This window comes from Triticum aestivum, chromosome 4A, assembly GCF_018294505.1.
Source record: "Triticum aestivum cultivar Chinese Spring chromosome 4A, IWGSC CS RefSeq v2.1, whole genome shotgun sequence".
Taxonomy (NCBI): Eukaryota; Viridiplantae; Streptophyta; class Magnoliopsida; order Poales; family Poaceae; genus Triticum; species Triticum aestivum.
This window is the reverse complement of record NC_057803.1, coordinates 498023336-498035350: the sequence shown is the minus strand read 5'-3', so window position 1 is coordinate 498035350 and position 12015 is coordinate 498023336. Positions and strand designations below refer to the sequence as shown.

General features: G+C 47.0%; 1 protein-coding gene across 1 annotated transcript; it reads right to left on the bottom strand.

Moving 5' to 3' along the window:
* Positions 1–5494: 5494 nt before the first annotated feature.
* LOC123086569 (FHA domain-containing protein PS1) lies at positions 5495–12015 on the bottom strand. The gene is made up of 7 exons (XM_044508328.1): positions 11551–12015; positions 11010–11206; positions 10863–10922; positions 7230–9362; positions 6981–7131; positions 6118–6542; positions 5495–5997 (listed from the first exon to the last, which is right to left on the bottom strand). Exons 1-7 carry the CDS (start codon positions 11855–11857, stop codon positions 5731–5733), a joined length of 3540 nt encoding a protein of 1179 aa, XP_044364263.1. The 5' UTR covers positions 11858–12015; the 3' UTR covers positions 5495–5730.

Here is a 12015-nt window from a genome sequence, read left to right as displayed (position 1 = left end):
CATCATTGCTTACACTATCTTTCAACTTAATCTTTCTCTAGGATCGTATTGAAACAGGGAGCTACAACGTGAGCTATTTATCTACAACATATTTGCAAAGACAATTTAGACTATGTTCATGATAATTGAGTTCATCTAATCAAATTATTTAATGAACTCCCACTCAGATAGACATCCCTCTAGTCATCTAAGTGAAACATGATCCGAATCGACTAGGTCGTGTCCGATCATCACGTGAGATGGACTAGTCATCACGGTGAACATCTCATGTTGATCGTATCTTCTATACGACTCATGTTCGACCTTTCGGTCTTCTGTGTTCCGAGGCCATGTCTGTACATGCTAGGCTTGTCAAGTCAACCTAAGTGTATTGCGTGTGTAAATCTGGCTTACACCCGCTGTATTCGAACGCTAGAATCTATCACACCCGATCATCACGTGGTGCTTCGAAACGACGAACCTTCGCAACGGTGCACAGTTAGGGGGAACACTTTCTTGAAATTTTAGTGAGGGATCATCTTATTTAAGCTACCGTCGTTCTAAGCAAATAAGATGTAAAACATGATAAACATCACATGCAATCAAATAGTGACATGATATGGCCAATATCATTTTTCTCCTTTTGATCTCCATCTTCGGGGCTCCATGATCATCGTTGTCACCGGCATGACACCATGATCTCCATCATCATGATCTCCATCATCGTGTCTTTTTGAAGTTGTCTCGTCATCTATTACTTCTACTACTATGGCTAACGCTTTAGCAATAAAGTAAAGTAATTACATGACGTTTATGTTGACACGCAGGTCATAAATAAATTAAGACAACTCCTATGGCTCCTGCCGGTTGTCATACTCATCGACATGCAAGTCGTGATTCCTATTACAAGAACATGATCAATCTCATACATCACATATATCATTCATCACATCCTTTTGGCCATATCACATCACAAGGCATATGCTGCAAAAACAAGTTAGATGTCCTCTAATTGTTGTTGCAAGTTTTTACGTGGCTGCTATAGGTTTCTAGCAAGAACGTTTCTTACCTACGCCAAAACCACAACATGATATGCCAATTTCTATTTACCCTTCATAAGGACCCTTTTCATCGAATCCGATCCGACTAAAGTGGGAGAGACAGACACCCGCTAGCCACCTTATGCAACTAGTGCATGTTAGTCGGTGGAACCAGTCTCACGTAAGAGTACGTGTAAGGTCGGTCCGGGCCGCTTCATCCCACGATGCCGCCGAATCAAGATAAGACTAGTAACGGCAAGTAAATTGACAAAATCAACACCCACAACTGCTTTGTGTTCTACTCGTGTATAGAAACTACGCATACACCTAGCTCATGATGCCACTGTTGGGGAACGTAGCAGAAATTTAAAATTTTCTACGCATCACCAAGATCAATCTATGGAGTAATCTAGCAACGAGGGGAAGGGGAGTGCATCTACATACCCTTGTAGATCGCTAAGCGGAAGCGTTCAAATGAACGAGGTTGATGGAGTCGTACTCGTCGTGATCCAACTCACCGATGATCCTAGTGCCAAACGGACGGCACCTCCGCGTTCAACACACGTACAGCCCGGTGACGTCTCCTACGCCTTGATCCAGCAAGGGGAGAAGGAGAGGTTGGGGAAGACTTCATCCAGCAGCAGCATGACGGCATGGTGGTGAAGGAGGAGCGTCGTAATCTTCCAGGGCTTCGCCAAGCACCGTAGGAGAAGAGGAGGACTTGGGAGAGGGGGAGGGCTGCGCCAGAACTTGGGGTGTCGCTGCCCTCCCAACCCCCACATATATATAGGGACAAGGGAGAGGGGGCCGGCCCCCTCAGATCCAATCTGAGGAGGGGGCGGCGGCCAAGGGGGGTTGCCTTGCCCCCCAAGGCAAGGGGGGCGCCCCCCCTTTAGGGTTCCCCTAAACCCTAGGCGCATGGGCCCTAGGGGGGGAGGCGCCCAGCCCACTAAGGGGCTGGTCCCTCTCCACATACAGCCCATAGGGCCCTCCGGGGTAGGTGGACCCTCCCGGTGGACCCCCGGAACCCCTTCGGTGGTCCCGGTACAATAGTGTACCGGTAACCCGCGAATTATTCCGGTGACCGTATGATGACTTCCCATATATAAATCTTTACCTCCAGACCATTCCGGAACTCCTCGTGACGTCCGGGATCTCATCCGGGACTCCGAACAACATTCGGTAACCACGTACATCTATTCCCTATAACCCTAGCGTCATCAAACCTTAAGTGTGTAGACCCTACGGGCTCGGGAGTCATGCAGACATGGCCGAGACAACTCGCCGGTCAATAACCAACAACGGGATCTGGATACCCATGTTGGCTCCCACATGCTCCACGATGATCTCATCAGATGAACCACGATGTTAAGGATTCAATCAATCCCGTATACAATTCCCTTTGTCCATCGGTACGATACTTGCCCGAGATTCGATCGTCGGTACCCTGATACCTTGTTCAATCTTGTTACCGGCAAGTCTCTTTACTCGTTCCGTAACACATCATCCCATGATCAACTCCTTGATCACATTATGCACATTATGATGATGTCCTACCGAGTGGGCCCAGAGATACCTCTCCGTTTACACGGAGTGAAAAATCCTAGTCTCGATTCGTGCCAACCCAACAGACACTTTCGGAGATACCTGTAGTGAACCTTTATAGCCACCCAGTTACTTGTGACGTTTGGTACACTCAAAGCATTCCTACGGTATCCGGGAGTTGCACAATCTCATGGTCTAAGGAAATGATACTTGACATTAGAAAAGCTTTAGCATACGAACTACACGATCTTTGTGCTAGGCTTAGGATTGGGTCTTGTCCATTACATCATTCTCCTAATGATGTGATCCCGTTATCAACGACATCCAATGTTCATGGTCAGGAAACCGTAACCATCTATTGATCAACGAGCTAATCAACTAGAGGCTTACTAGGGACATGGTGTTGTCTATGTATCCACACATGTATCTGAGTTTCCTATCAATACAATTCTAGCATAGATAATAAACGATTATCATGAATAATGAAATATAATATAATAATAACTAATTTATTATTGCCTCTAGGGCATATTTCCAACACGCCGAACTCGACGCGGAGATGAAGGTGGAGGAGGCCTGAGCAGACCAACCGGAGGAGCCGGAGCTGCAACTGCCGCCCATGCTGCCGGAGCCGGGCACGGAGCTCGCCGACATCTCCGACAACGAGTAGCTAGATGATCAACGTAATACGTAGGTTTCTTTTAGTTTGCATGTCTTTATATGGATTTGAGAATCTAGTATGAGATGTCCGGCTGCAACCGTGAAAATTTGAGGGGTGCCCGGTAGTCCTGGCCATGGGTCGCCCGGCCCGAACAGCCCGACCTGACCCGGCCCGAAAAAGCCTGGCCCGACCCGGCCCGACGCTGATCCCGGGCCGGGCCTGGGCCTAGGTTTTGAGTCCGAAGACTAAGTCGGGCCGGGACTGGGCCCGCTGTTTATGCCATTTACTGAAGAGGCCTGGCCCGAGGCCCGAGGCCCGACGTGTTTTTTGCTGTAATGGGCCGGGCTCGGACCTGAAAACTAAGCCCGACGGCCGGGCCGGGCCGGGCTCGGGCTTGAGTTTTCTACCTTGGGCTTGGTCAGGCCCGGCCCGAAGCCCGGCCCGGCCCGGAGGATGGCCAGGTCTAGTGCCCGGTCTCTAACAGGAAGAACGAATATGGATGTGTGAAGTGTTGCAGTTTCTACCTTTACTAGTGTGAAAATGACCTCGTCTCATGTGGTAAAAAATTGAACAATTCAAATGCCGCCGATCCGACTACGGATAGTTTCGAACACATGCTCTTGTTAGCACGCGGCAAATGTGATAAGCTATCTGTAAAGGAAGGGAAATAGACTCGAGTACTCGACCCTTGAAATTGACTATATGATGAGCATTTCATGATCCTTTCACCGTCACACTCGACGAAAGAGAGTCCTAAGTGTGAACTTTGGAGAGAAAACTTTGAAGTCAAGTCGACTACAAAGTTCAAACACTTACTTATTCCGCTATGGAACTTATTTTCAGTCGAGTCTTTTCAGTGGCTGGTCACAGTCAAACCGTGTTCTGTACGCGCCAAGATATTCTTCCAGTAATGAAGAAACTCGATGCTCTCTAATTGGGGCAAACCAACTCCAACCTATACTCCACTACATGGCGCAAAAAGGAAAAAAGAAACTTTAACATACGTATAGTGCTAGTGAAGTGCCACGTCGAGATTTACCAATGGCAGATAACGCGCCAAACGGGAGCTGAACTCCAAAGACTTCTCTCTGTTCAAAATCGGCGTATATGTCACACACACACAGAGACACGACAAAACTGCTAGGGTATGGGATAGATGGTGCGTCCAAGCACAAGTTGCGTAGGATGGCAAGACTAGGCAACCATTTATTAGATGCGACTTGCACCAAACAGGTCTCTGAATACGCACAACAGAAAGGCCATCGATCGATGGCAAAGGCAACCTCAGCGGTTTCCGTTTGGTCCTTCCTTTGCTCAAGGTTGGCGGCAGACCCGTCCCGTCCCGATGCGTTACGGTCGAGACGACCCGTCAATCAATGCTTATTCCTTTTGGTGCACATGGCACATCAGTCTGTTGCGCAGGCAAATATCTAACTCTACACGTCATGGTCTTGCATAGGGTTTATACAGTTAAGAAAAAGTCTGGTGGCGAATGGCGAATGAATGGGTGTCAGCTTTTGCGGTCAAGATGGCGACCAAGCGCGCGCTTGTACACACGGACGGACGGACGGACGGACGGACGGGGCAGAAGGGAGTGGAGGGGAGGCGATCAAGGGGGGTTTGTCGGTCACGTTCGTCTACAGCTAAGCTGAAGCCGAACCGAGTCGCGCTGCACCGCGCGACGGGCCGGGTTGAACGGCGCACCTCCTCCTCATGACCCGTTCAACACCGACATCGCCCACATGCCCCCTATCAACGCCGTCACCTCGCCTCACGGCCTCACCTCCCTCTTTCTTTACGCGCTGCTGCTGCTGCTGGGAACCTCGCAATTTTCCACCCAAAGGTGGTGGTGGTGCTGCTCCACCATTTAGTTACTTTATTTATTTATTTTATTAGTTGCTACTGAAAACATTCAGTCTGGGTGCTGGGAAGTCCAGGCGCGATGCAGCGGCCATGTTGATCTAGCATTGTTTAGTAGCAGTAAACAACATTGTTTAGTACTAGCAGTAAACATTCCTGAGCAGATCTATCTCATCACAAAACATCCTATTGCCGTGCATCAACGCCATCTGTTCGGAATCTACGGGGTACTGCTAAAATTAAAATCCAAGGCTCGTGATGAGGTGAGCCCCAGCCTCACCAACGAGGGAACCAACAAGTACTCGTGTGCCCACGTGACGCTGTTGCTCCGGTACGAATCACTGTATCAGCTGATGGGACAGATGATGATGATTGATGAACATGCAAATACCTAACTTGGACCAGATCATACGATTGTGCCAAACCGAGCAAGAAACGTAAGACTTGTCATGTTCACATTCTCGTCTTCCAACTTCCATCACAGTTCACATTTCTCATCAGTCACCAGGCATATCAGAAAGGATCAAACAATTCATTTACCAGTTACTATGTCTGCCATTTTCTTTCACATGCTACTTGAAAGAACCGCGCCAACTGCTCATGACGGCGTCACCAGGAGCAGGAGGGCAATGCAGTGGCGACTTCTCAGCGACGGAGATGGTCGCCGGAACGCGCGCAGAGGGAGGAGCTGTTGTGCAGCAGGATCAGCTTGAGCCCCCTGGCGGCCTCAACGGGCCTCGGGACATTCCTCCTGGACTCACGGTGGCTGTTGTAGTAGTTCTCCGCCAGCGCGGCCTCGTCCAGGCGTGACCACGCCGCCCCCCTCGGCACGCTCGCCGCCCACATGAACCTCTCAGAGCAAGGGTTCATCAGCGTCTCCCGAAACTCCTTGGCTCCCTCGCACAGCAAGCCCTGAAACATCGTACAGGAACAGCTAATCAGTCCAGTTGCAGTTCTACACACGAATAGTAAATGTCTTTAGCAGGAGGGCTGCAGAGATTCGGAGAAGAAAGCAATGCCATGGCACGGTACCTCGGACATGGCTTTGATCTTGAGGTTGACGCTGTTGGACAGGATGACCATGTTCTGGCCGCAGCCTCTCAGCTTGTTGAAGAGGAGGGCGCAGTCGAGGACGCGGTCTTCGGTCTTCGGGGAATCGATGTCGGCGAGGATTCTTGGGGAGAAGATGCCAGTGAAGCTCCTTGGCGAGAAGAGCGCCAGCATTGAGTTGAAGGCGCCGGCAGCGGTGGCTTCACTCTCTTCACTGCTGCGTTGCATTTCTGTAGGAGTTGCAGGTGGGGTTGGCGCTACTGGCAACATCTCGGATGAACTCTGCACGTGGATCCACCAGCTCTCGTTCTCCATGCAATCCTCGATCCATTGCATTATGGAGGTGGCCTTTGATGACCTCTTGAACATACCCTCCCGCTGTTTCATGCATTCGAGCTCCCTCATCACTGGCAAGACGATAAACACAGGGTTTCAGGGGATGAGAATAGCACATCAAGCACTTGCAGTCAAGTCAGTTCAGTTAACAATAACAACGAGCTGGGAAAGCATATTGAATACAAGACACGATAAGATGTCAAAACTTAAAAGTTCACAATTAATTCTTTAGTCAATACCATCATAGCATGAGATGATTGTTGCAAATGAGCTACGAAGTCAAAAGTAGTACTGATTAGCAGCTCAACAGAATGAGAGAGACATGTTCATTTGCAAATGAGCTACGAAGTCAAATGAGAGAGACATGTTCATTTACTAACAAAGTCAAGGTCAAAATAGGGAATATATGCAACAATAGAAACATGGAACTGTATACAAAGTAAGTACATTCCCCCTTTGTTCAAAATGCTATGACAGATGAAACAATTACTATACTGTTCTTAACTTACCAATCCTTGGTATGATCAGATGAGTTCCTTTTATGCCTTTTAGTAGCATTATAGACTTCCTTGATTCGTCATCAAGAAGACAATCGGTATCAGCCACCATGGTCCAGACTTTCATCCCTTCTCCAACCCTATTTGATTCGTGGTTTTTGTGCTGTTCACAATAAAAAAATGGTCTCAATTTTAACATCCATGTCAAAGGCAAAGATATACAAAATAGAAATTCAAAATCAAAGCTTTACGGTTACTTACTGGAAGGCTGTTCAGTTCATCTTCCAACCTGATTGAGAGATTAGCTTCACTAGCATCAGCCTGGGTACAATCAAATGAGCTAGTTGGTCTCAAGGGAGAATTTGACAGAAGAGTCTGGAAAGGGAGCCTATCTACCACCACCCTTTTCTTTGTGATTGCACTTTCAATTCGTGCACGGTTTTCAGACACATCCCTTGTTTTGTGAGCTACACAAGATACTGGTGTAGAGTTCTCCTTGTCGGAGCAGAATGCCTCCTGATCTTGGTCTGCATCCACTGGGAACAGGTTCTTCGGAAGACAACTTCTCGCTTTCATACCTCCTGTAGATATAGGTGTAGAGTTCTCCTTGTCGGAGCAGAATGCCTCCTGATCTTGGTCTGCATCCACTGGGAACAGGTTCTTCGGAAGACAACTTCTCGCTTTCATACCTCCTGTAGATATAGGTGTCAAATTCTCCTTATCTGAATAGAAGACTTCCTCATCTACTGTGTGGAAACGTTTGGACTTTGATGATAGATCATTGCATTCCCGTTTACTGATGCTCCTGTTTGGTGTGTATTCAGCCGACACTGAATTATCCATCCTTGAGCCAAGAACCTTCCTACCAATGGACTTGAGAACTCTGGAGGGAGGTGTCACATTCTCCTTGTCTGGAAAGATGTTTTGTTGCCTCACAGGGGAGGTAGCATCATATTCTGATGAAAGTTCACTGCATTCCCTTTGATGGATGCTCCTGTTTGAAGTGAACTCTGCTGACACCGAACTGCCCATCCTTGAGCCAAGAACCTTCCCAGCAATGGGCTTGAGATCCATGGAGGCAGGTGCCACATTCTCATCAAGAAAGAGGTTTCCTTGTTCCGCAGGGGAGATAGCAGCATTGTACTTTCCAGGAAGCACTGAGTTTTCCTTGTCTAGAATGATGTCACTTTTGAAATCTTCATCGGGCATGAGCATAATTTCTGTTTCAACTGACACTAACGGAATAAGATTTTCAGATGTAAGTTCATTTGACTTCATCTTCTTTTCAATGTTCAACACGGAGTTTTCACTCTCTGAAAAGCCATCATGTTCCAAATTCAGAGGGGAAATGGAATCCATCATCTCTTGGGAACTGGTCGGCTTCAACAGTATCTGACTCCTCTCAAATGTTATGTTCCCCGAGGCATGAGGGGTGGTATTCTCCTTGTCCAGTAGACTGATATCTTCTTTTACTTCAGTTGCTTCTATATCCAAGTTGTCAAATATACTCCCAAAAATTATGCCTTCAAGCTGACAGTCCTCCACAACAATCTTATTTTGGGCCATTTTCTCCTTGTTTGACAGACCTCCATCCAATTTATGATGGGACAAACCATCATGCTTCATCTCTTGGTGGCTATTTGTATTTCCATCAATCATGTCATGTGTGAAAGGATTTTCTGGCATGGCCTCATAGGATTCCATATGTATAGTAGAATCCAGCTGTGAGATTTGATTTGCAAAGGTTTTGTATTTGGAAACCGAAGGGGAAACAGAACATGGCAACTCTGGTCCCATCTGTGGTTTTGCATCAAATGAATCTTGTGGGATAGAATTTTCAGAGAAAATGTCATGCTGCTCTGTCTCCTTAGCAAAATTCAGAGGGTTTGGCACTTCTTCATTCCTCTCTATGGTAATGCTACCCATGACATGGGGGCTGATGTGGACCTTTTCTGGTGCAATCATCCTTTTCTTCTCTCCAGCTTTGACATCAAAATTATCGAACAAAACCATGCAGGCTGCACATTCTCCCTTGCAGTTTTGAGAACATACACGATTCTCATCCTGGGCTTCTTCGTTCTTGTAGCTGTAGCTCAAAGTCATGTTTCTCCTTCCTGTGTCAATGTGAAGAGACTTCACTGACTTCAACTTGGCCCTTCGGGACATGGTGCCTGATGCTTTCTGTTTGTCTGACTGGACTGGTTTTCCAGCTGCCTGTATTATTGAAGAGCCAACAGATTCTGTAATTGAATTCTCAGTAACAATTGTCCCCCCTATCACTCCCACTCTGTTGTCATGAAAATGTGAGAGTGAAGACTCAGGCAATGGTGGTGCCGAGGGAATCACTTTAGCCCAGCATTCAGTTTGTTCTGCTACCACTTGATGTTTTGTCTCCTGTGCATTATATTAGACAGTTAGCATTGCAGATAAGTGCCAAAAGTTAAAAGATGTGAAGATCAGTAAAAGTTAGGGGAAAAAATCAAGCAGTAGAACTCAAGCCATCATGTAGCATCCTCAAAGAAAAGAAAAACACACAGATATATTGGAGAATATGTAATCCAGATATAAGTGTAAACCAATGCTGTAAGCAAATCGGGATATCGAAAGTGGTTGCAAAATCTGAAGTGGGTAGATATTATTAACTCATCATGCAGTTCATATCCAAAAAAAACTATGACAAATATCAGGGAAACAACAAGCATTGCTCACCAAGAAAATTAAAGCATGTATTTGTGTTATTCTAGATGAATATTAGTTTGATGCACATAGTTGATACATTATTAGTTGCATTCAGTTCTATCAAACACGTGGCATATAAATTGAGACCGACAGAGAAACCAGTTCAATGTTGCGCAAAATTTCTTAGCGTAAGCTGAGTACAATATATCCCATGAATACACCAGCCACAAGAAAATCATTTAGCAAACTAAGCAATCAAAAAGAATGAATTGGTGGGAAAATCCAACTATGTACATGGGATTAAATAATTTGCACAGGTGTCCAATGCATTCAGGCTGGTTCAGTGTCTACTTTCATTAGGACTTGACAATACAAAAGATTTCGTACTAGGTAGAATTTCAGGAAGACGAAAAAAGTTCCTTAACAGTCATAATTTTTAAGCATCTTTACATTACCACTGGAAGGAATGGAACCTTGATAAACCTAGGCACTAGGAAGAATTCAAGAAAGACGAGGCACATCAAAACATGATAATCAGGAGTCATCGGTGAAAACATCCAACTATGTACATGGGATTAACTAATCTGCGCAGGTGTCCAAAGCATTCAGGATGGTTCAGTGTCAGCTTTCATCAGAACTCACTACACGACAATTAATGAAAGATAAAAAGTTCCTTAATAGTCATAATTTTTACCACTGGAAGCAGTGGAAGCTTAATAAACCTAGGCACTAGGCAGAATTACAGAAAGACAAGGCACATCAAAACTTGATAATTGTAAGCAACTTCATGCTCTAAGTAACAAGGAACATAGCATTATTCAATTGTTGAAGTATTCAGTTACAAAGCTGGATCGTGATTTCAAATGTAATTCATTTCTGAAAGTGATTACACATAAATGGATTATAAAATAGATTTAAGAACTCTAAAAAATACACTAAAACGGGCGAACTAGAAACTAAGGAATATCGATCATTGTAGACGTTGCCTAATCTAAATTAACAAATCTACTAAACATCTTAAATAATGCTTTATAAGATTTGGCAAAACAGCGGCAATTTCAGTATTAGCTTGTTGGGATGCAATCTCATTGTTTGATATGCAAATAAGCTGAGCTAAAGGGACACCATCCATTGGTACCCATACCAAAACCAAGGGCATGAAATGCATCTCAAGTTTCATCAAAGGTTTTCAGTATTCGCATGTTGGGGTCAAACCTGATGAGTTTTTGTCTCCATTGGCTCCCTCTGCCCAGGCACCAACTGATCCTGTGCCTCCTGTTAATTTCATCAAACGCTTAGACTGCAAGCAACACAGCCAAAATACATACAGAATTTGTACCGGTACAAAAGAGAATTGTCAACCTGATGAGTATGGATCTCCTCCTTGTCCTCCTCAACAAGTGGTGGAAGCAGATCATCCATCTCAAATGCCTCGCGCAGGGAAAGCCAGTGAAGTCGGTACTCCCTCTTGGAGGCCCCGAGCTGTAGTGTATCACCAGCCACCAGTTCCACCAGCGTGTTTGGTGGGATCCTTTGGCCCGAGATCCAGGTCCCATGCACTGGGTCAATCGAAGCACAACCATGGTTCAACTGTATGTAATTTTTGCATAATTTTGATCGAAATTGCAAGCATATTCGCTATCATCGCAGGCCCTCATGAATATGATAAGGCGGGGCTAATCCTGACAATATAGAGCCTATCGGGAGCAAATCCGAGTGAATCGATGACATAAATCCACCAGAAAAGTCCCCAAATAGATCGGTCTACACGAATCGATTCACCCTAACAAAACCCTAGAATTCGCGTAAACCCAAGCACGCGCGGAGATCGGGAGCGGCACGCGCGCACGCAGAGAGTGGGGAGACGGAGAGGGCTGCGCGGAGGAAATCGTGGTCTCGGTACCGGAGGAGAGGTCGGTGACGGTGATCCGGCGCTGGCGCCGCTTGCAGCGGACCTCGAGGTGGCGGCGGCTGACGCTGGGGTGGTCGATGAGGACGTGGCAGTCGGGGTGCCGCCCAAACAGCACCGGCGGATCCTCCGCCTCCTCCTCCGCCCGATCCGCATCCGCGCCGCGCCGCGCCGCCTCCGTCGGCGGCCCGTTGAGGAAGATGTGCTTCAGCACGACGCCGCCCTTGGCCACCGCGAACGCCGCGATCGGAGACCCCGCCCCCGCCTCCACGTCCTCCGCCGCGGCCGCCGTCGTCGCCATGCCTGCGCGTTTGGGCTGGTTTGGGTGGGCGGGGCGAGGAGGAGTCGAGATGATGACGCTACGCGCTCTCTCTGTAAAACGCAGCTCAAGCGGAGGCGGAGGGGATTCGAAATGTTGGAGGAGACGTTGGAGCCGGGGCGGATTTGATAGCTTTTGCC